Source organism: Salvelinus namaycush, chromosome 11, assembly GCF_016432855.1.
Source record: "Salvelinus namaycush isolate Seneca chromosome 11, SaNama_1.0, whole genome shotgun sequence".
NCBI lineage: Eukaryota > Metazoa > Chordata > Actinopteri > Salmoniformes > Salmonidae > Salvelinus > Salvelinus namaycush.
The window spans coordinates 32,206,735-32,231,043 of record NC_052317.1 but is presented as its reverse complement, the minus strand read 5'-3'; the positions used below and the strand labels follow the sequence as shown (position 1 = coordinate 32,231,043).

The following is a 24,309-nucleotide window of genomic DNA, read 5'->3' as shown; positions in this document are numbered from 1 at the left end:
AAAAAGTAAGGAACTTGTATGTCGGCCCTGTATTAAAGAACATAAATGGTTAAAGAAAAGTGTGATAAATAAAAACATATACCAATTTCATTTAAGGACCAAAAAACTGACAGCTGTGCCATATAAATTGCAAAATAGTTGGGAAGAGATTTTCGATGTACCCATTCCATGGCACATGGTTTATGAATTGATACGCAAAACAACGCCGGATTCAAAACTTCGAATTTTTCAATTTAAATTACTGTACAAAATTCTTGCAACTAATAGAATGTTATATATATGGGGTATACAATCTTCCCAGCTCTGCAGATTCTGTTGTGAGGAGGCAGAGTCATTAGATCATTTATTTTGGTATTGTCCATATGTAGCTCGTTTTTGGTCACAGGTCCAGGAATGGCTGAAGAATTGCAACATTTGCCTAGAACTAACGCTACAGATAGCAATACTGGGGGATTTGAAAAGCCATAGTCAATCAATCAATAATATAATAATTATTTTAGCAAAAATGTTTATTTTTAATTTACAATCTGTAGAAGCTATGAGAATAGGAAGGTTCAAATCTTTTGTGAAGCATCACAGCACAGTTGAAAAATATATGGCAAATAAAAATCCGAAATGGATGATGTTGGAAGATAGATGGGAAGGGTTGAGTGGAACTGAAGGGTGGGACTAATAACAAGATAAACAATGTAGGGCATACGGGATCTGTGAAATGTGTATAGGTGCGGAGCTTTTGTGAAATAGCACAGTTACAAGTGGAAATAAAATTGGATGGACAACAGAAATAGAGGAAGGACTAAGAACAAACAAGAGAGAACTATTATAAAGTAGTCTGTGTCTGTAAAATAGGTATAAGATGTATAAATTGAAGGTAAAAGCAGAAGTGTTTATTAGTTTACTCCAATTGGGGGAGCGGTGGTAGGGTTGCGGGGAATAATAATAAAGGTATATTCTTTAAAAAAAGTATGTATGTCTATATAGGTATGTGTATGTATATATGTATATATGTATGCATGCATGTATGGATATATATATTTACCCAAAAAAATATGGGGGATTGGAAATGATGCAGACAATTACATTGGAAGCAACATTCTTTCCGCAATATTAAGCTGATCCACCCCAAAAAAATTAAAAAAAAAAAAAATAAAAAATAAAAAAAAATTACTCCCTGTTGTCTTGTAAAGGCTGTTTGTTAGATTCCTCCCAGACTCTCTCTTATAGAGACGTATTTTCTATTTGTTACCGTCAGACCCAGAAGTAATTTGTGTGTGTGTGTGTGTCTGTGTGTGTTAGAGAGAGAAAAAATATAATAATCCCAATCACACAGCACATTTGTATGTCCCACCCTGGGCTTTTGTCTGACTCTGGGTCTGCCTCTGTTTACTCTAGTTCCTCCTCCTCCCCCCCTCCAACCCTCCCTCACTCCTTCCACTCAGTTTATTCCTGTCTTCCTGACACAAACTCCTCTGTGTATCTCTTTTCCCCATTCTCTCTCCTGCTGTCTTTCCCCTATTGTATCTGTGCTGTCTTCTCTCTTTCTCTCTCTGTCTCTGACTCTCTCTCTGTGTCTCTCTCTTTCTCCCTCTCTCTGTCTCTCTCTCTGTCTCTCTCTCTTTCTCCCTCTCTCTGTCTCTCTCTCTGTCTCTCTATGTCTCTGTCTCTCTAGTGAGATTAACAGGCTGGACCTGGGGCTGACGGTGGAGATGTGGAATAAAGGCTTAATATGGGACACCATGGTTGGCACGGTGTGGATCCCCCTGCACAGCATCCGCCAATCAAACGAGGTACACTACACCCCCAAAACTCATACTGGCATAGTACTACTTACTTCCTAAGCCGGGGCAAGGCAACTCCTTGTGATAATAAATTATATCAGCCATGGAAGCTCTGAGTGGAATGTAAAATCAGAATGACTCACTGAATGAGTCCCTGTTGAAAGATCCAGTGACAGACTGGTTGTCAGTTGCATGACAATGACTGTAAGAGATGATAAGACAGCACGAACAGATCTGGGACCAGGCTAATGTTTTAGTATGCAGTATTACAATGGGGTTCTAACTAACAAACTAACAATGATAATGAATGGTGTATCAGGTTCATGCGTTCTATTTCTATTGTGTAGGAGGGTCCGGGGAAGTGGCTAACCCTGGACTCCCAGGTTATCATGGCGGACAACGATATCTGTGGAACCAAAGACCCCACTTTACACCAGGTGCTGCTGGACACACGCTTTGAACTGCCTCTGGGTGAGTGAGGGAGGGAACCAATGAAATAACTAACAAACTAATAAACAAAACAATTCTTAACGGATGGATGAACAAACACAACTTAATGAATGAAATAATGACTATACTTCATTGACCCTAATTTATTCCTCCAAAACGTCTTAAAATACAGTAGTTAAAATAGAGTAGTTAAAATAGAGTAGTTAAAATACAGTAGATAAAATACAGTAGATGTGTCTAATACGCTAGACATGGATGTTCAGTCTGAAAGAAATCGCCCTAAAAAAGACGCAGGGGTCTCTGCAAGCCAGAGTGTTGAATGAAATTATATTTAAATACACTTTACTGGTTGTCCGTGTTGTTGGTCCTTTTGACGGTAGGAAGTGGAGATAAAATGTCCACAGGAAAATATTATTATTAACCAGACTTGTTGTAGCACCGGTCTGTATACGGCTCTGTCGGCTTATAGTTCCAGTTTGTATTTTCAATCTCCTGACCCATTGCATGTGATGCATAATATGTAAACAATTTAACTGAACATTGTCAACCGATGAACGTTTCCTAGCAATCAGCTGGAAGGGCTTGTATTTTACTGAAAATTAAAAGTGGGCAACGTTGGGTCTGTGGTTCGGCTACGGTCAGCCATTGTCTACATATTGTGCAAATGTTTACATGTTTACGTCGCGTGCAAATTGTGTTAGTATTGAAAATACAAAACGGAAATACAAACTGACAGAACCATATGCAAACCAGCGTATTGAAAGAGGTGCTCATAATACTTCCCTGTGGATATTCTGCCTCAGGTTACTTTCGACACGAGGACAAAATCAGCAGACAACAGGTCAAGTAAGTCAAAATGAAGTTTCTTCAACATTCTGACTTGTATTGGGAATATTCGGAAATATCGAGCGTACATGTTAGAGACGAGACTGTAAGTCTTCCACTCTCAGATTCTAAAAGGGGCAAACAGTAGTTTAGATGTCTCTAATCATATTTGTACGTGTCACTGTCCACACTCCACATACACAGTCATGCCAGAGAAGCATCTTAATGTGAACATAATCACACCTGAACCTACATTCTGATCTTTAGCTGAGTTATCCAGGGTCTTATATTCATTAGTGTACAACGTAACAAAACATTTTGCGATGGAAAATGAAAACAAGTGTTTCTCATTGGACAAGACCTGGTAGTCCCTCCCGGTTTCGGCCCATTTGCTTCCGTTTCGTTGCTAGTGAACACAACGCCTTATTAGCTCATTGTTATGGATGTATCCAAATAAATGTCACTAGAAAACAGCTTAAACAAATGCAAATGCAGCTACTTTGCTGTTATTCTGGCTGCACTTTTGGACGTGACTATACCGTAGTTGACTAGTTGGTTAGCCGTAGTTGGCTAGCTAGCAAGCAAGGGATAAGAACGTTGCCAGCCAGTATGTCCATGGAACATTTAGAACGAATGATTGGGTCGCGCCCATAGATGCAGAACGAAAAGACTGAATGACTGGCAGGGCCGGCCCTGGACGTTCTGCTTCCCTAGGCAAGACAAAAAACGTCCGCCCTCTTATCCCCGCTAAACTATGTACAGCGGGGATCGGCAATAGTTTTGGCCTAAAAATTGGAGAAACAGAACATAATAGCAGCCCAATCCACATGCCTATGCTACAAAATAAACACATTTTTTGAACACATCTGGTTAGTAGGCTATATAATCAGTTCAATGTCAATTACATAGCCTAATATTTTAAATCTGATTACATTGATAAAATCACCAATGTCTCTATTAAATTCGTTTTTTATATTTCTGTGTGCATTATTTGGGGAAAAACATATTGCAATCAAAAGAACATGTTTGGCTGAAAAAGTCTCAAAAGAAAGGTGGATAATGAAATAGAAGTTTCAGGGAAGAATGGACAGAGAAATAGACATTCTTACCATATTTCTCCAATGTCAAACCACTGTCTTGTTTGCAACAGCTGTTTGCAAATAATAAAATCTTAGACATCCTTAGGAATCTATGCATGGCACTTTCAAAAGTTACTTTTCCACCCAGACAGACGCTCTACCGAAGCAGAAAACTGTAAGCTTCAACTGCTGGCTATTCCTCCATTGCATAACCCAACAACAGAAGCACTTCCCTAAAAGCTGCCTGGGTTTAAACAAACTTCTTCTCTTTTCAGAAAGTGAAAAGCTCAATTAATAGGGACAGATTAGCAAAGTCAATTTGTTTGTCTCCTTGAAAATTATAGACTACAGCTTAGCTTCAGAATGTCCTAGAGAGGAATCAATATATCCCCATAAGCATCCGAGTCACGTCTTTCGTGTGCATTTTAAAACTTGTTTCTACCATAAGGCATCACAGAGTTAAGCATTGTTGTAGAACGCTTCATATAATCCGGATACTTTGTGTATTTATTTCAAAATAGAAATAGAAAGCTAACAATAGGTGTCCTTTTTGCCCTTTCCTTTAACAAAGGGTTTGGGATACCCTCATTCAATTCGAGCCCAAACACACAACCACACCAAGCCCTTCCCAGACACGGGGGTATTTAAGGAGTGTATGCGACAGTATTGTAGGATTTGGCTATACCGACATCTATAGATATCATAATTGTGTTTGTCAAACATGTAGGCCTACCACGTTTTTAAATAGGAAGAAATAGGCTCCAATTCTACATGTAATTCTATGAGTAAGGCCCCATAAAACATGCTCGTGCGCGCGTGCAGATATAGGAGGTCCCTTGCCAGGAAAAACTGAATTTTACTTTAACCTCAGCATCGGAGAGTTACAGTGTTGCAATCACTATGCAGCCAGCTACCTATAGTAGGAACAATTGTTTCTTACTGATAATATAACACTTGTTATCACACATGGCACGACCACACAATTGTTACAATAAAAATAACACTTTTCTTTAATATATTTAACATATCATTTAATATTCCTGTAGAACTGTAAAAAGAGTGAGATCATTTGAGTTTTGGAGTGCTTTCAGAAATGCATGGCGGGCCTCGTTTCGCTGGAGCAGTTTAAAATAAGCTTTCTGTCAATGACCCAGCCTTAACGAATTGAGTTTATTTACATATCGAATTTGATTGTCGAACATCAGATTCAGCATTTCTTAATTTCGTCACCGCCTAGAGTGGCCTCTTTCCTCTGCTGTGGTGCTGCATTGCAGTCAGCGATGTTTTCTCTCGGTAGCTGTCCATGGTCCTGAAATAAAATAATCAAAGCGAGAGAGAGATTAGGATGTATTCTATTGAAGTTTAAAAATTACAGAGAAAACAGGCGATAGATAATTGAGTAATCTTACAAATTACTCGGTGATAGAATTAATGCGAGTTTATGATCAACGCTTACCTTTTCAAAGACAAGTTGACTCGCATGGCCTTCCTGGCAGCAAAAACATGCACTGCCTCTTGGAGGTAGATTTTGTAACGCACGTGTTTCATAGCCTCCACCCGGCTCTCCCATCTCGTGCTGCTGAGGGATTTCACTGTGAGTCCATCTTTTACGTTCTCTTTCACCACGTCCCAGCCGTGTATAGATCCGGATACAAATGTATAAATCTCTTGGATGGTGTTAAAAACTCCACTTCGAAGCAACACAATGCTGCGTCAGAGAGAACCAGGTTCAGCGAGTGCGTGCTGCTTGGCCGAAAAAAGGCCCTCGGATTGATATCCTGCAGCCGCAGCAGCACCACTGTCATCGGGGACGTGGAGCGACGAATCTGAGTCCGGGACCCAAATAGTAGGGTCCCTGCTGGCATTGTTTGGAGGTATGGCTAGGCCTGGTGCGATCGAATGTTCTTGTCCACCCAGAGAGCTGTCATCATCGGTAGAAGTGGATGGCTCGGAATCCTCCTGTTCGCCCTCTTCGCTGCTAGAACCATTGAACGGGGGCTCGTCCGTCTCGCATATTCAAACATTATTTGAATATATTGGTAACCCGTTGTATAAAAGTGATAATGCCCTCTAAACCGCTGTCTCGGGCCTAACAACATCCGTGCCAATATATCCTCCAAACACCGGCATCTCGGGCGTTATCAATTATGTAAGTTATCCAAGTAAAACGCCTGTTGGAAAGCTTAATGTTAATTGCTGTGGTGTGTGCATGTGCGAGGGTATATACCTACATGTGTGTGTGCGGGTCAGCTGTGATTTTTTGTTGGGCTCTTGTTTTCAGATATCCCTGAGGAAGAGGCACGCTATTGGGCCAAAAAACTGGAGCAACTCAATGCTATGAGAGACCAGGATGTAAGCTGTTGTCAAACACATATACATTTGAAGTCGGAAGTTTACATACACTTAGGTTGGAGTCATTAAACTCTTTTTCAACAACTCCACAAATTTCTTCTTAACAAACTATAGTTTTGGCAAGTCGGTTAGGACATCTACTTTGTGCATGACACAAGTAATTTTTCCAACAATTGTTTACAGACAGATTTCACTTATAATTCACTGTATCACAATTCCAGTGGGTCAGACGTTTACATGCACTAAATTGACTGTGCCTTTAAACATCTTGAAAAATTCCATAAAATTATGTCATGGCTTTAGAAGCTTCTGATAGGCTAATTGACATAATTTGAGTCAATTGGAGGTGTACCTGTGGATGTATTTCAAGGCCTACCTTCAAACTCAGTGCCTCTTTGCTTGACATCATGGGAAAATCAAAAGAAATCAGCCAAGACCTCAGAAAAAATATTGTAGACCTCCACAAGTCTGGTTCATCCTTGGGAGCAATTTCCAAACGCCTGAAGGTATCACGTTCATCTGTACAAACAACAGTACGCAAGTATAAACACCATGGGACCACGCAGCCGTCACACCGCTCAGGAAGGCGACGTGTTCTGTCTCCTAGAAATGAACGTTCCTTGTTTTGCGAAAAGTGCAAATCAATCCCAGAACAACAGCAAAGGACCTTGTGAAGATGCTGGAGGAAACAGGTACAAAAGTATCAATATCCACAGTAAAATGAGTCCTATATCGACATAACCTGAAAGGCCGCTCAGCAAGGAAGAAGCCACTGCTCCAAAACCGCCATAAAAAAAGCCAGACTATGGTTTGCAACTGCACATGGGGACAAAGATCGTTCTTTTTGGAGAAATGTCCTCTGGTCTGATGAAACAAAAATAGAACTGTTTGGCCATAATGACCATCATTATGTTTGGAGGAAAAAGTGGGAGGCTTGCAAGCCGAAGAACACCATCCCAACCGTGAAGCACGGTGGTGGCAGCATCATGTTGTGGGGGTGCTTTGCTGCAGGAGGGGCTGGTGCACTTCACAAAATAGATGGCATCATGAGGCAGGAAAATGATGTGGATATATTGAAGCAACATCTCAAGACATCAGTCAGGAAGTTAAGCTTGGTCGCAAATGGGTCTTCCAAATGGACAATGACCCCAAGCATACTTCCAAAGTTGTGGCAAAATGGCTTCAATCCTATAGAAATTTTGTGGGCAGAACTGCAAAAGCATGTGCGAGCAAGGAGGCCTACAAACCTATTTCAGTTACACCAGCTCTGTCAGGAGGAATGGGCCAAAATTCACCCAACTTATTGTGGGAAGCTTGTGGAAGGCTACCTGAAACGTTTGACCCAAGTTAAACAATTTAAAGGCAATGCTACCAAATACTTATTGAGTGTATGTAAACTTCTGACCCACTGGGAATGTGATGAAAGAAATAAAAGCTGAAATAAATCATTCTCTCTAGTATTATTCTGGCATTTCACATTCTTAAAATAAAGTGGTGATCCTAACTGACCTAAAACAGGGAATTTTTACTCGGATTAAATGTCAAGAATTGTGAAAAACTGAGTTAAATTGTATTTGGCTGAGGTGTATGTAAACTTCCAACTTCAACTGTAATGGCTCACCTTCTATTACACAGTAAAATTACTTTGAATGATATACAGTGTGTTATATTTACTGCATATGCCATTATATATGCCATTCAGTAGAGGCGTTTTATCCAAAGCGACTTACAGTCATGCATGCATATATTTTCACGTATGGGTGGCCGCAGCAGGACCCAGGACCCATGACCTTTGGCTTTGCAAGCGCCATGCTCTACCGACTGAGGCAAATATTATGTGTGATGTATTTCAGATAACTAACCAGGACTCGTACCAGGAAGACCCGGAGCGACCACTTCCTGTCCCAGGGACACAGTGCTGTGAGTTATCCACCAATCACTGGGCTTGTCTGATACAGGTGTTTGCGATTAACCAAAGAGCGTCAACTCTTCGATATCGCCTTGTCAGTTCTGTGAGAGATATTTGTGTGTGTGTGTGTGTGTGTGTGTGTGTGTGTGTGTGTGTGTGTGTGTGTGTGTGTGTGTGTGTGTGTGTGTGTGTGTGTGTGTGTGTGTGGTGTGTGTGTCTGTGTGTGTGTGTGTGTGTATCTGGGTGTATCTGGGTGTATCCACAATGATAAAGTGAAACATCAATATGAGTATTTAATATATAGAAGCATCTCTACTGGATTCAGTATTTCTGGTGGTGTCAGTCAATGTTTCTGGTGGTGTCAGTCAATGTTTCTGGTGGTGTCAGTCAGTGTTTCTGGTGGTGTCAGTCAATGTTTCTGGTGGTGTCAGTCAATGTTTCTGTTCTGGTGGTGTCCGTCAATGTTTCTGGTGGTGTCAGTCAATGTTTCTGTTCTGGTGGTGTCAGTCAATGTTTCGGGTGGTGTCAGTCAATGTTTCTGTTCTGGTGGTGTCAGTCAATGTTTCTGGTGATGTCAGTCATTGTTTCTGGTGATGTCAGTCATTGTTTCTGGTGGTGTCAGTCAATGTTTCTGGTGGTGTCAGCCAGTGTTTCTGGTGGTGTCAGTCATTGTTTCTGGTGATGTCAGTCATTGTTTCTGGTGATGTCAGTCATTGTTTCTGGTGGTGTCAGTCAATGTTTCTGGTGGTGTCAGTCATTGTTTCTGGTGATGTCAGTCATTGTTTCTGGTGGTGTCAGTCAATGTTTCTGGTGGTGTCAGTCATTGTTTCTGGTGATGTCAGTCATTGTTTCTGGTGATGTCAGTGAATGTTTCTCTTCTGGGGGTGTCAGTCATTATTTCTGGTGGTGTCAGTCATTGTTTCTGGTGGTGTCAGTCATTGTTTCTGGTGATGTCAGTTAGTGTTTCTGGTGGTGTCAGTCAGAGTGTTTCTGGTGGTGTCAGTCAGAGTGTTTCTGTTGGTGTCAATCAGTGTTTTTGTTGGTGTCAATCAGTGTTTCTGGTGGTGTCAGTCAGTGTTTCTGGTGGTGTCAGTCAGTGTTTCTGGTGGTGTCAATCAGTGTTTCTGGTGGTGTCAGTCAGTTTTTCTGGTGGTGTCAGTCAATGTTTCTGGTGGTGTCAGTCAATGTTTCTGTTCTGGTGGTGTCCGTCAATGTTTCTGGTGGTGTCAGTAAATGTTTCTGTTCTGGTGGTGTCAGTCAATGTTTCTGGTGATGTCAGTCATTGTTTCTGGTGATGTCAGTCATTGTTTCTGGTGGTGTCAGTCAATGTTTCTGGTGGTGTCAGTCAGTGTTTCTGGTGGTGTCAGTAATTGTTTCTGGTGATGTCAGTCATTGTTTCTGGTGATGTCAGTCATTGTTTCTGGTGATGTCAGTCAATGTTTCTGGTGGTGTCAGTCATTGTTTCTGGTGGTGTCAGTCATTGTTTCTGGTGATGTCAGTCAATGTTTCTCTTCTGGTGGTGTCAGTCATTATTTCTGGTGGTGTCAGTCATTGTTTCTGGTGGTGTCAGTCATGGTTTCTGGTGATGTCAGTTAGTGTTTCTGGTGGTGTCAGTCAGAGTGTTTCTGGTGGTGTCAGTCAGAGTGTTTCTGGTGGTGTCAATCAGTGTTTTTGTTGGTGTCAATCAGTGTTTCTGGTGGTGTCAGTCAGTGTTTCTGGTGGTGTCAGTCAGTGTTTCTGGTGGTGTCAATCAGTGTTTCTGGTGGTGTCAGTCAGTGTTTCTGGTGGTGTCAGTCAGTGTTTCTGGTGGTGTCAGTCAGTGTTTCTGGTGGTGTCAGTCAGTGTTTCTGGTGGTGTCAGTCAGTGTTTCTGGTGGTCAGTCTGAGTGTTTCTGTTGGTGTCAATCAGAATGCTTCTGGTGGTGTCAGTCAGAGTGTTTGTCTACTGACTGACACCACGAGGGGGAGGGGGAGGGGATGAGTGGAGCGGGACGGACGAGGACTCTAGCTGTCTGACAGCCAGCCCCCACTGTGTCTTCCTACACACACACACATGCGTGCGCACACAAACACACACAAACAGAGACCTCAGCAAACTAGCCTCCTTGTTGGCATGAAAACATTTCCTACCAATAACAATGCATGGCAGTCTGTACCTAAAAGTACCCTTACTTTAGCACAGCATACTATGCAGTAAGTAAGACATACATACCATCAGTGCAAACAGTTCAATTAAAGTGTTCTAAATCCCATGAAATGATTTAGATATTGTCATATTCAGAATGTGTCATAATTCATCTTAAAACATTCTGTTTCTTTGTAGGTAACTGGAGTCTGTGGGGAGACCAACAAAGTGAGTTACCTTTAATGCACCCTCTGTTTCTATTATTCTCTCTCTCTCTCTCTCTCTCTCTCTCTCTCTCTCTCTCTCTCTCTCTCTCTCTCTCTCTCTCTCTCGCTCTCTCTCACTTTATCTCTCTCTCTTTCTCTTTCTCTCTCTCTTTCTTTCTCTTTCTCTTTCTCTCTCTCTCTCTCTCTCTCCCCCCTCTCTCTCTTTCTCTCTCTCTCTCTCTCTCTCTCTCTCTCTTTTTCTCTCTCTCCCCCTCTCTCTCTCTTTCTCTCTCTCTCTTTCCCTCTCTCTTTCTCTCTCTCTTTTTCTCTCTCTTTATTTCTCTCTCATTCTTTATTTTTTTCTCTTTAAATTAATTGAAATAAAATTTAAGAGGCTTTATTGGCATGGGAAACATATGTTTACATTCCCAAAGCAAGTGGAATAGATTATAAACAAAAGTGATTTTTTTAAATAAAAATGTACAGTAAAAATTAAGCTCACAAAATATAAAATAGTTAAAGAACAAAATGGAAAATAAATTAACATAAATATGGGTTGTATTTACAATGGTGTTTGTTCTACACTGGTTGCCCTTTTCTTGTGGCAACAGGTCACAAATCTTGCTGCTGTGATGGCACACAGTGGTATTTCACCCAATAGACATGGGAGTTTATCAAAATTAGATTTGTTTTGGAATTCTTTGTGGATCTGTGTAATCTGAGAGAAATATGTGTCTCTAATGTGGTCATACATTGGGCAGGAGGTTAGGAAGTGCAGCTCAGTTTCCACCTCATGTTGTGGACAGTGTGTACGTAGCCTGTCTTCTCTTGAGAACCAGACCAGCCTTTCTCAATAGCAATGCTATGCTCACTGAGTCTGTACATAGTCAAAGCTTTCCTTAAGTTTGGGTCAGTCACAGTGGTCAGGTATTCTGCCACTGTGTACTCTCTGTTTTGGGCCAAATTGCATTCTAGTTTTTTTGTTAATTCTTTCCAATGTGTCAAGTAATTATCTTTTTGTTTTCTCATGATTGGGTCTAATTGTGTTGCTGTCCTGGGGCTCTTGTGTTTATGAACAGAGCCCCAGGACCAGTTGCTTAGGGGACTCTTCTCCAGGTTCATCTCTCTGTAGGTGATGGATTTGTTATGGAAGGTTTGGGAATCGCTTCCTTTTAGGTGGTTGTAGAATTTAACGTCTCTTTTCTGGATTTTGACAATGAGCAGGTATTGGCCTAATTCTGCTCTGCATGCATTATTTGGTGTTTTACGTTGTACACAGGATATTTTTGCAGAATTCTGCATGCAGAATATCAATTTGGTGTTTGTCCCATTTTGTTAATTCTTGGTTGGTGAGCGGACCCCAGACCTCACAACCACAAAGGGCAATGGGTTTTATAACTGATTCAAGTATTTTTGGCCAGATCCTAATTCTATGTCAAATTTTATGTTCCTTTTGATGGCATAGAAGGCCCTTCTTGCCTTGTCTCTGAGATCGTTCACAGCTTTGTGGAAGTTACCTGTGGCGCTGATGTTTAGGCCGAGGTATGTATAGTTTTTTGTGTGCTCTAGGGCAACGGTGTCTAGATGGAATTTGTATTTGTGGTCCTGGAGACTGGACCTTTTTTGGAACACCATTATTATTGTCTTACTGAGATTTACTGTCAGGGCCCCGGGGTCTGGCACAATCTGTGTAGAAGATCTAGGTTCTGCTGTAGGCCCTCCTTGGTTGGTGACAGAAGCACCAGATCATCAGCAAACAGTAGACATTTGACTTCAGATTGTAGTAGGGTGAGGTCGGTGCTGCAGACTGTTCTAGTGCCCTCACCAATTCATTGATAAGCTGCATCCCATGGCCCTGTGGAAAGAAATGTGTGTTTTTTGCCAATTTTAACCACAGACTTGTTATTTGTGTACATGGATTTTATAATGTTGTATGTTTTTCCCCCAACACCACTTTCTATCAATTTGTATAACAGGCCCTAATGCCAAATTGAGTCAAAAGCTTTTTTGAAATCAACAAAGCATGAGAAGACTTTGCTTTGCTTTGTTTTGTTTTGTTTGTTTGTCAATTAGGGTGTGCAGGGTGAATACGTGGTCTATCGTACAGTAATTTGGTAAAAAGCCAATTTGACATTTGCTCAGTACATTGTTTTCACTGAGGAAATGTATGAGTCTGCTATTAATGATCATGCAGAGGATTTTCCCAAAGTTGCTGTTGACGCATATCCCACGGTAGTTATTGGGGTCAAATTTTTCTCCACTTTTGTGGATTGGGGTGATCCGTCCTTGGTTCCAAATATTGGGAAAGATTCCAGAGCTGAGAATGATGTTATAGAGTTTAAGTATAGCCAATTGGAATTCGTGGTCTGTATATTTTATAATTTCATTTAGGATACCATCAACACCACAGGCCTTTTTGTGTTGGAGGGTTTGTATTTTGTCCTGTAGTTCATTCAATGTAATTGGAGAATCCAGTGGGTTCTGGTAGTCTTTAATAGTTGATTCTAAGATTTGTATTTGATCTTGTATATGTTTTTGTTCTTTGTTCTTTGTTCTTTGTTATAGAGCCAAAAAGATTGGAGGAGTGGTTTTCCCATCTTCATGTTGTTGTTTGCTTAGTGTTTTCCAATTTTCCCAGAAGTGGTTTGATTCTATGGATTGTTGAATTACATTGAGCTGATTTCTGACCTGCTGTTCCTTCTTTTTCCGTAGTGTATTTCTGTATTGTTTTAGTGATTCACCATAGTGAAGGCGTTGGCTCAGGTTTTCTGGGTCTCTATGTTTTTGGTTGGACAGGTTTCTCAATTTCTTTCTTACGTTTTTGCATTCTTCATCAAACCATTTGTCATTGTTGTTAATTTTCTTAGGTTGTCTGATTTACATTTTTTGATTTGATAGGGAAGCTGAGAGGTCAAATATACTGTTTAGGTTTTCTACTTCCAAGTTTACACCTTCACTATTACAGTGGTATGTTTTGTCCAGTAAGTTGTCTAAAAGTGATTGAATTTGTTGTTGCCTAATTGTTTTTTGGTAGGTTTCCACACTGCATTCTTTCCATCTATAGCATTTGTTTATATTACTCAGTTCCTTTGGTTTTGATGCCTCATGAGTGAGTATTGCTCTGTTCAAGTAGACTGTGAATTTGTTGTGATCTGATAGGGGTGTCAGTGGGCTGACTATGAATGTTCTGAGAGACTCTGGGTTGAAGTCAGTGATAAAGTAGTCTACAGTACTACTGCCAAGAGATGAGCTATAGGTGTACCTACCGTAGGAGTCCCCTTGAAGCCTACCATTGACTATCGACATACCCAGCGTGCGACAGAGCTGCAGAAGTTTTGACCCGTTTTTGTTGGTTATGCTGTCGTAGTTGTGTCTAGGGGGGTATACGAGGGAGGAAATGCTGTCACCTCCAGGTATGTGTTTGTCCCTCTGTCTGCTGAGGGTGTCAGGTTCTTGTCCAGTTCTTGTCTTTCTCTCTCTGTATCTCTCTCTCTCGGTCTCTCTCTCTCTCTGTCTCTCTCTCTCTGTCTATCTATCTATCTATCTATCTCTTTCTTTCTTTCTTTCTTTCTTTCTTTCTTTCTTTCTTTCTTTCTCTCTCTCTCTCTCTCTCTCTCTCTCTCTCTCTCTCTCTCTCTCTCTCTCTCTCTCTCTCTCTCTCTCTCTCTCTCTCTCTCTCTCTCTCTCTCTCTCTCTCTCTCTCTCTCTCTCTCTCTCTCTTTCTTTCTTTCTTTTTCTTTCTCTTCCTCTCTCTCTTTTCTCAATCTCTCTGTCTCTCTTCTTCTTTGTGATTAGCTGATGGTCTCATACAAGCATGGCTTCTCGATCAGACTCATCACTGCAGTGTTGCTAATCCACCTCCATTCACTTACTGTATAGTAGCCTAGGAAGGGAGGGGGGGGAGGGAGTGGGAGGGGGAGAGGGAGGGAGAGAGAGACATGGGATTATGAAGAGATGGTATATATATATAATAACATATTGCAAAACTCCTCAAAAATAACCTCCAACCCACTGGCTTGTGTGGGAAGGGTTAAGATGCCTGTACTGTTTACACAGCAAGACGAGATAGATTCAAAACACTCTAGACGGAGGCGTTATGCTCTGGCAGCCTTTGTCAGGGTTCTGAAAGTCGATGATGATGATGATTACGATTGATTAATGTGGATTAAGGCAGCTCCCCGCACCTCTCTGATTCAGAAGGGTTGGGTTAAATGCAGAAGACACATTCAGTTGAATACATTCAGTCGTACAACTGACTAGGTATCCCCCTTTCCCTAATTGAACCTTTATTTAACTAGGCAAGTCAGTTAAGAACAAATTCCTATTTACAATGACGGCCTACCCCGTCCAAACCCCGACGACGCTGGGCCTTTTGTGCACCGCCTTATTAGACTCCCAATCACAGCCAGATATGATACAGCCTGGATTCAAACCAGGTACTATGGTGACACCTCTTGCACTGAGATGCAGTGCCTTAGACCTCTGCGCCACTCGAGAGCCTAATGACGAATAGATGGCTTGCTCTGAGGGTGATTCAGCCCTGCTCAACTTCCCCTCCAACTGGGACCCTTTAGTCTCTGATCTATGGCAGCCTATAACCCTGTACTACACCTAGAAATTGAGATTATAGAATGTACAGTGTGGTGGAGTATTTCTGCTTTACCAAATGAGGAGAGTTACAAACTACACACCAGTCAGAGTTACACTTAAACTACATATTTTTTAATAAGAGCTTTGCAATAGCCCTTTGACTTTCAACAATTCACTATTTCTAATGACCCGTTGAGAAGTCCCAACAGAAAAGTACAAAGATCTTTTATAGCCAAGATACACCCCTCTCAACTTACATGACGAATCACAGATCTTAGGAACAGTTCACAAAGGTTAAGATTTGTATGAAAGATATCTATAAAACATAGCAGACAGTTACTGCTGTGTCAACAGTTCTCATTGTAAAGACCAGTGTCTGGCCCCCTCACTCCAAAAGGGAACCGTCTCTCCCTGATACGGCAAAGAACAGAACCATTAGCTCATGTTATCTGGAATGCTCTTTAGGCTTTATTACCCAAAGACATCGTAAATTTCCTCTGTCAGTGCTATCTCATAGAGGCCCATCCTCAGTGGAACACACACACAATACTCTATTCTGTCGAATGTAACAACTATTATAATGTAATACAAGCATTATAACATAATCTTACAAGCATTATAACATAATCTTGCAATTTTCCATGACAACAGTCAAAAGTTTGGACACACCAACTCATTCCAGAGTTTATCTTTATTTTGACTATTTTCTACATTGTAGAATAATAGTGAAGACATCAAAACGATGAAATAACACATTGAATCATGTAGTAACCAAAAAAAGTGTTAAACAAATCAAAATATGTTTTATATTTGAGATTCTTCAAAGTAGCCACCCTTTGCCTTGGTGACAGCTTTGCACACTCTTGGCATTCACTCAGCCAGCTTCATGAGGTAGTCACCTGAAATGCATTTCAAGTTAATTTGTGGAATTTCTTTCCTTCTTAATGCATTTGAGAGAATAAGTTGTGTTGTGACAAGGTATTGGTGGTATACAGAAGATAGCCCTATTAGGTAAAAGACCAAGTCCATATTATGACAAGAACAGCTCGAATAAGCAAAGAGAAACGACAGTCAATCATTACTTTAAGACATGAAGGTCAGTCAATCCAGAACATTTCAAGAAATTTGAACGTTTCTTCAAGTGCAGTTGCAAAAACCATCAAGCGTTCCCTGAGTGTCACTGCTGGTGGCACCTCGCAGAGAGCTCTCCTAGAACTGTGGAAGGTCACCAGCGATACCTTAGTGAGGCTGGTATTAGTGAGTGATGTGCAGACCATAAGTTCCTATTATTGGACCACCTGGGTACTATAATGCACCGAGAGTGAGTTCGCTGGTAGACTGCCTGGATAGTGGTACCAGAGAAGTCATAGATACCTGGAGGCACCCAGAGAGGTCCTAGAGACCTGGATACCACCAGAGGAGTCCTAGAGACCTGGAGGTACATAGAGTCCTAGAGACGTGGAGGCACCAAGAGTCCTAGAGACGTGGATGCACCAGAGAGTCCTAGGTGCCCTTGGAGGCACAAAGACAGTCAAAGTGAACTGGAAGCAACCAGAGAGTCAAAGTGCTTGAAGGGCACCATAGAGTCCAGTGACCTGATGCACCAAGATTCCTAGAGAATGGAGGCATCAGAGATCTAGATACGTGGAGGCACCGGAGATAGAGATCCTATCGACATTGGTGGAGGGGGCACCCTAGGTAGTCCTCTATGCCAAGTCTGGTAGGCCTCACAGTAGAGTTTCATACAGTGCCTGCTGAATGGCCCCTAGTAGCCTGGTAATTCCTAGAAGTTTACGTGGCGGCCAACCAGACGATAGTTCTGCCTAGCTTACCTGGGTACATGGTCTACAAGAGAGTTTCTTAGACACGACACTCGTTGTGGCGGCACCTTAGAGACGTCTATATAGAGATGTGGAGGCCAACCATGAGAGATCCGAGCGCATGGATGGTCACCACACAGAGACTCAAGATGAACCGTGGAAGGTGCACCAGAGGACCCTCTAGAGGACCGTGGAGGCATGTCAGTGAGTCCATAGATGACGCTGGATGCACCACGAGTTCATAGTGAGCCTGAGCACCAGAGAGTCCTAGTGACCTGGAATGACACCAGAGAGTCCCTAGAGAGCTGGAGGCACCAGAGATAGTCCTAGAGACCTGGAGGCACCAGGAGTCACTGGAGACCCTTGGAGGTATCCTAGTAGAGTCGTCATATAGACGTGGGGCCACCAGAGAGTCGCTAAGAGTACGTGGAGTGTCACAAGAGAGACTCACTAAGTTGTGACGGTAGGAGTGTCACCATACGAGTAATGACTCAGTTTGGTGACCTGGAGGTACCAGAGAGTCTAGTGCCTGGAGGCACCAGAGAGTCCTAGAGTGTGCAGCACAAGAGAGTCCCTAGACATAAGGTTGAGGAACCAGAGAGTCTAGGACCTGGAGGCACCCAGAGAGTCCATAGAGACCTGGAGGCCACCGAGAGTCCTAAGAAGTCGAGGCATCACCAGTGGCGGGGAGGACAGATAGTCCTCGAGACAACCGAGAGTCCTAGAGAAGTGGAGGCACCAGAAGTCATAGAGAACCCTTGAGGCGCCCATAGAGTCCTAGTGACCTGGAGGCACCAGAGAGTCCTAGAGACCTGAGGACCATAGGTCTTAGAGACCTGGAGGCACCAAGCTTTTTAGGAGCTGGAGGCACCAGAGAGTCCTAGAGACGTGGAGGCACAGAGAGTCCTAGAGACGTGGAGGGCACCAGAAGTCCTAGTGACGTTGGGGCACCAGAGAGTCCTAGTACCTGGAGGCACCAAGTCCTAGTGACCTGGAGGCACCAGAAGAGTCCTCGTGACCTGGAGGCATCATAGAATCCTAGAGACGTGAGCACAGAGAGTCCCTCAGTGACCTGGAGGCACCAAGAGTCCTAGAGACAGTGGAGGCACCGCAGAGAGGTCCTAGACGTGAGGCACCACAGAGCTCAAGAGACCTGAGGCACCATAGAGTCCTAGAGACGTGGAGACAACAGAGAGTCCTAGAAGACGTGAGGCACCATAGAGTCCTATAGGACCTGGAGGCACCCAGAGAGTCCTAGTGACCTGGAAGGCACCAGAGAGTCCTAGAGAGCTGGAGGCACCAGGGTCTAGACACTACCTGGAGGCACAGAGAGTCCTGGCGACCCTGGAGGTACCAGCGAGTCATAGAGACGTGGAGGCACCCGAGTAGGTCCTAGAGACGTGGAGGTACCAGAGAGTCATAGAGACCTGGAGGCACCAGAGAGTCCCTAGTGACCTGGAGCACCAGAGAGTCATAGAGACCTGGAGGCACCAGAGAAGTCCTAGTGCCCTGGAGGCACAGAGAGTCCCTAGAGAGCTGGAGGCACCAGAGAGTCCTAGAGAGCCTGGAGGCAACCAGAGAGTACCTGGTGTGATGACCTGCTGTTAGGGGACCAGACATAGATCCTAAGTGCGTGGATGCAACAGAGAGTCCTATTGGACCTGGATTCCTCCTTGGTTATTCGAAGAGTTCCCTAGTGACCCTGGAGGCACCAGAGAGTCCTAGAGATGTGCAGCGCACAGAGAGTCCTAGAGAGGTGGAGGCACCAGAGGAGTCCTAGGCGGACCGGAGGCACCACGAGAGTCCTAGTGACCTGGAGGCATCAGAGAACCTAGAGACGTGGAGTGCCACAGAGAGTCCTCGTGACTGGAGGCACCAGAGAGTCCTAGAGACAGTGGAGCTCCAGAGAGTCCTATAGACAGTGAGGCCCACAGAGGCTCAAGTAGACCATGTGGAGGCACCCAGAGAGTCTGTCCTAGCGAGCTACGTGGCGCAGGACGCAATCAGAGAAGGCGTCTACGAGACGTTGGAGGCGATACAGAGAGTGACCTATGATGCCTGTGGTAGGCACCATGAAGGTCCTATGACCTGGCAGGCACTCTAGAGAGTCTCTAAGAGAGGCTGGGTAGGCACCAGAGAGTCCTATAGACGTGGAGGCACCAGCGATTCCCATAGACCTGGAGGTACCAGCGAGTCTGAGACCGTGGAGGCACCAGAGAGTCCTAGAGACGTGGGGAGGTACCAGAGAGTCATTCCTAGAGAACCTGGAGCACCAGAGAGTCCTAGTGACTGAAGGCACCAGAGGAGTCATAAGATCTGGATGCACCAGAGAGTCCTAGTTGCCTGGAGGCACCAGAGAGTCCCTAGAGAGCTGGAGCACCAAGAGTCCTAGAGACCTGGAGGCACCAAGAGTCCTGGAGACCTGGAGGTACAGAGAGTCCTATGAGCTGTGCGATCGGCACCAACATAGATGCTCCCTATGGCTGGTGCTCCTAGTGTAAGGTACCTCTATAGAAGAGAGTCCTAGTGAACCTGGAGGCACCAGAGGTCCTAGAGATGTGGCAGGCACAGAGAGTCCATAGAGAGATGGAGGCACCGAGAGAGTCCTAGAGACCTGGAGTCACAAGAGAGTCCTAGAGACCTGGAGGCACCAGAGAGTCCCTAGAGAAGGTTGAGGCAACCAGAGAGTCCTAGAGACACCAGAAGCTAGAGAACTGGAGGCACCAATAGTCCCAGGCACCTGAATGCACCATTAGAAGTCCTAGTGACCTGGAGGCATCGAAGAATTCCTAGAGACGTGGGGCACAGAGAGTCCCTAGGACCCTGGAGGCACCAAGAGTCCTAAGAGACAGTGGAGGCAACCAGAGAGTCCCATGAGATTGTGAGGCATCCAGAGAGTCCTAGAGACATGGAGGCCCACAGAGCTCAAGATACCTGGAGGCACCAGAGGTCCTAGAGACGGGATGGCAAAAAAAAAACCAGAAGTCCTAGAGGACGTGGAGGCACGCAGAGAGTCCTAATTGACCTGGAGTACCAGAGAGTCATAGAGACCTGGAGGCACCCAAGAGTCCTAGTGATACCTGGAGGGCACCAGAGAGTCCTAGAGAGCTGGAGGCACCAGAGAGTCTAGAGACCCTGGAGGCACCAGAGAGTCCTGGGAGACCTGGAGGTACCAGAAGTCATAGAGACGTGGAGGCACCAGAGAGTCATAGAGACGTGAGGCACCAGAGAGTCCCTAGTGATGTGAGGGCACCAGAGAGTCCTAGTGACCCTGGAGGTACCAGAGAGTCCTAGTGACCTGGAGGCACCAGAGAGTCCTAAGATGTGCAGGCACAAGAGAGTCCTAGAGAGTTGGAGAACCAGAGAGTTCCTAGATACCTGGAGGCACCAGAGAGTCCTCGAGACCTGGAGGGCACCAGAGAGTCCTAGAGAGTTCGAGGCACCATAGAGTCCTAGGAGACACCAGAGAGTTCCTAGAACCTGGAGGTACCAGATAGTCCCAATGACCTGAGGCACAAGAGTCTAGTGACCTTGAGGCATCAAGAATCCTAGAGACAGTGGAGCACCAGAGAGTCATCGGATGTGGAGGCACCAGAGAGTCCTATAGACTGGAGGCACAAACAGAGCTCAAGAGACCTGGGGCACCAGAGAGTCCTAGAGACGTTGGAGGCAACGAGAGAGTCCTAGAGGAAGTGGAGGCACCAGAGAGTCCTATAGACCTGGAGGTACCAGAGAGTCATAGAGACCTGGAGGCACCAGAGGAGTCCTAGTGACCTGGAGGCACCAGAGAGTCCTAGAGAGCTGGAGGCACTAGAGAGTCCTAGGACCTGGAGGCACCAAGAGTCCTGGAGACCTTGAGGTGCCAGAGAGTCATAGAGACCTGGAGCACCAAGAGTCCCTAGAGCCTGAGGCACAGAGATGTCCTAGACCTGAGGTAACAGAGAGTCCGAGAGACGTGGAGGCACCGAGAGTCCCTAGAGACGTGGAGCACCAACGATCATAGTGACCTGGAGCACAAGAGAGTCATAGTGACCTGGAGGCACAAGTCCTAGAGACGTGGAGGCACCAAGATAATCCTAGAGACGTGGAGGCACGCAGGAGAGGCTAGAGAACCTGCAGGACCAGAGAAGTCCTAGAGACGTGGAGGCACCAGAGAGTCCTAGTGGACACTGGAGGCACCAGAGAGTCATAGTGACCCTGGAGGCACCCAGAGAGTCATAGTGACCTGGAGCACCAGAGCGTCCTAGAGACGTGAGGCACCAGAGAGTCCTAGTGACCTGGAGGCAACCAATAGTCCTAGAGACGTGGAGGCACCAGAGAGTCCTAGAGATGTGGAAGGCACCAGAGAGTCCTAGAGTCGTGGAGGCCTCAGAGAGTCATAAGAACCGGAGGCACAAGAGAAGTCCTAGAAGACCCTGGAGGCACCAGCGAGGTCCTAGTGACGTGGAGGCTCCAGATAGCTACCTAGAGACTGGAGGCACCAGAGAGTCCTAAAGATACCTGGAGGCACCAGATGAGTCCTAGAGAACGTGGATGCACCAGAGAGTCATAGTGACGCTGGAGGCACCAAGAGTCATAGTGACCTGGAGCACAGAGAGTCCTAGAGACGTGGAGGCACCAGAGAGTCCTAGAGACGTGAGTGCACCAGAGAGTCCTAGACCTGGAGTACCCAAGAGTCTCTAGAGACGTGGAGGCACCAGAGAGTCCTAGTGACCTGGAGGCACCAGAGAGTCATAGTGACCTGGAGCACCAGAGAGTCCTAGTGACCTGAGGCCCAGATAGGGCTAGGACGTGGAGGCACCAGAGAGTCCTAGAGATGTGGAGGCACCAAAGAGTCCTAGAGTCCGTGGAGGCAACAGAGAGTCCTAGAGACGTGGAGGCACCAGCCGAGTCCTATAGACCTGGAAGGTACCAGAGAGGGCATGAGACCTTGAGGCACCAGAGAGTTCCTAGAGACCTGAGCACCAGAGAGTCCTGGAGCCTGGAGGCACCAGAGAGTCGTGGGAGACCTGGAGGCACCAGGGAGTCCTGGAGACCTGGAGCGTACCAGAGATTCCTAGAGACATGGAGGCACCAGAGAGTCCTCGAGACCTGGAGCACCAGAGAGTCCTAGAGACCTGAGGGGAACAGAGATCCCTAGAGATGTTGAGGCACCAAGAGTCCAGAGACGTGGATGCACCAGCGAGTTCATAGTGACCTGGAGCACAGAGAGTCTAAGAGATGTGGAGGCCCAGATAATCCTAGAGACGTGGAGGCGACCGAGAAGGTCCTAGAGACCTGGAGTACCAGAGAGTCCTCAGAGACGTGGAGGCACCAGAGAGGTCCCTCCTAGTGACCTGGAGTCACCAGAGAGTCATAGTGACCTGGAGGCACAAGAGAGTCTAGTAGACCTGGAGGCACCAGAGAGTCCTAGAGACGTGGAGGCCCAGAGAGTCCTAGTGACGTGGAGGGCACCATAGAGTCCTATAGACCTGGAGGCACCATAGAGTCTAGAGACGTGGAGGTACCATAGAGTCCTAGAGACCTGGAGCATCCAGAGAGTCCTAGAGACGTGGATGCACAGAGAGTCCATAGTGACCTGGAGTGCACCAGAGAGTCCTAGAGAGACGGGAGCACCAGAGAGTCTAGAGACCTGGGTTAACCAGAGAGTCCTAGAGAACGTGGATGCCCAGGAGTCCTAGTGACCTGGAGGCACCACGGAGATTCATAGTGACCTGGAGGCATCCAGAGAGTCATATTGACCTGGAGGCACCAGAGCGTCATATTACCTGGAGGCACCAGATAGTCTTAGTGAACCTGGAGGGCACCAGAGAGTCCAAAGTGACCTGGAGCACCAGAGAGTCCTAGAGACGTGGAGGCACCAGATAGTCCTAGTGACCTGGAGGCACCAGAGAGTCCTAGAGACGTGGAGGCATCAGAGAGTCCTAGAGATGTGGAGGCACCAGAGAGTCCTAGAGATGTGGAGGCACCAGAGAGTCCTAGAGTCGTGGAGGCACCAGAGAGTCATAGTGACCTGGAGGCACCAGAGAGTCCTAGTGACCTGGAGGCACCAGATAGTCCTAGTGACCTGGAGGCACCAGAGAGTCAAAGTGACCTGGAGGCACCAGAGAGTCCTAGAGACGTGGAGGCACCAGAGAGTCCTAGAGACGTGGAGGCACCAGAGAGTCCTAGAGATGTGGAGGCACCAGAGAGTCCTAGAGTCGTGGAGGCACCAGAGAGTCATAGTGACCTGGAGGCACCAAGATCCTAGAGACGGTGAGGCACCAGAGCAGTCCTAGATACGTGGAGGCACCAGAGAGTCCTAGAGTCGTGGAGGCACCAGAGAGTCATGGTGACCTGGAGCACGCAGAGAGTCCTAGTACCTGGAGGCACCCAGATAGTACTAGTGACCTGTAGGCACCAGAGAGTCAAAGTGACCTTGGGAGGCACCAGAGAGTCCTAGAGACGTGGAGGCACCAGAGAGTACTAGAGCGTGGAGGCACCAGATAGTCCTAGAGAATGTGGCACCAAGAGTCCTAGAGAGTCCGTGGAGGGCCACCAGAGAGTCATAGTGACCTGGATGCACCAGAGAGTCCTAGAGACTGGAGGCACCAGAGAGTCCTAGGAGAGCGTTGGGCGGGTGCAACCAGAGAGTCCTAGAGACGTTTTTTGGAGGCACAGAGAGTCCTAGAGATGTGGAGGCACCAGGAGAAGTCCTAGAGTCGTGGAGGCACCAAGAGTCATAGTGCCTGGGGACACCAGAGAGTCCCTAGAGACGTGGAGGCACCATGAGTCCTAGAGACGGGTGAGGCACCAGAGAGTCCTAGAGTCGTGGATGCACCAAGAGTCATAGTGACCTGGAGGCCCAGAGAGTCCTAGGGACCTGGAGGCACCAGAGCGTCCAAAGTGACCTGGAGGCACCAGAGATCCCTAAGAGACGTGGAGGCACCAGAGAGTCCTAGAGACGTGGAGGCCCAAGAGTCCTAGAGTCGTGGAGGCACCAGAGAGTCCATAGTGACCTGGGCACCAGAGCGTCCTAGGATGTGGAGGCACCAGAGAGTCCTAGAGACGTGGAGGCACCAGAGAGTCCTAGAGACGTGGAGGCACCAGAGAGTCCTAGAGACGTGGAGGCACCAGAGAGGGGTGCTGGTTTTAAATGATCACTGATATTGAGGGTAGGGAACATATACAGTAGGT

At 45.7% G+C, this 24,309-nt stretch overlaps 1 protein-coding gene across 1 annotated transcript in view; it reads left to right on the top strand.

Moving 5' to 3' along the window:
- The window catches only part of LOC120055352 (protein unc-13 homolog A-like), an 87,957-nt gene that overhangs the window by 19,434 nt on the left and 44,214 nt on the right, over positions 1–24,309 (top strand). Inside the window, 5 exon segments of the mRNA XM_039003222.1 lie at positions 1,670–1,787; positions 2,126–2,249; positions 6,414–6,484; positions 8,350–8,404; positions 10,716–10,745. Coding sequence (XP_038859150.1) covers positions 1,670–1,787; positions 2,126–2,249; positions 6,414–6,484; positions 8,350–8,404; positions 10,716–10,745 — 398 coding nt within the window.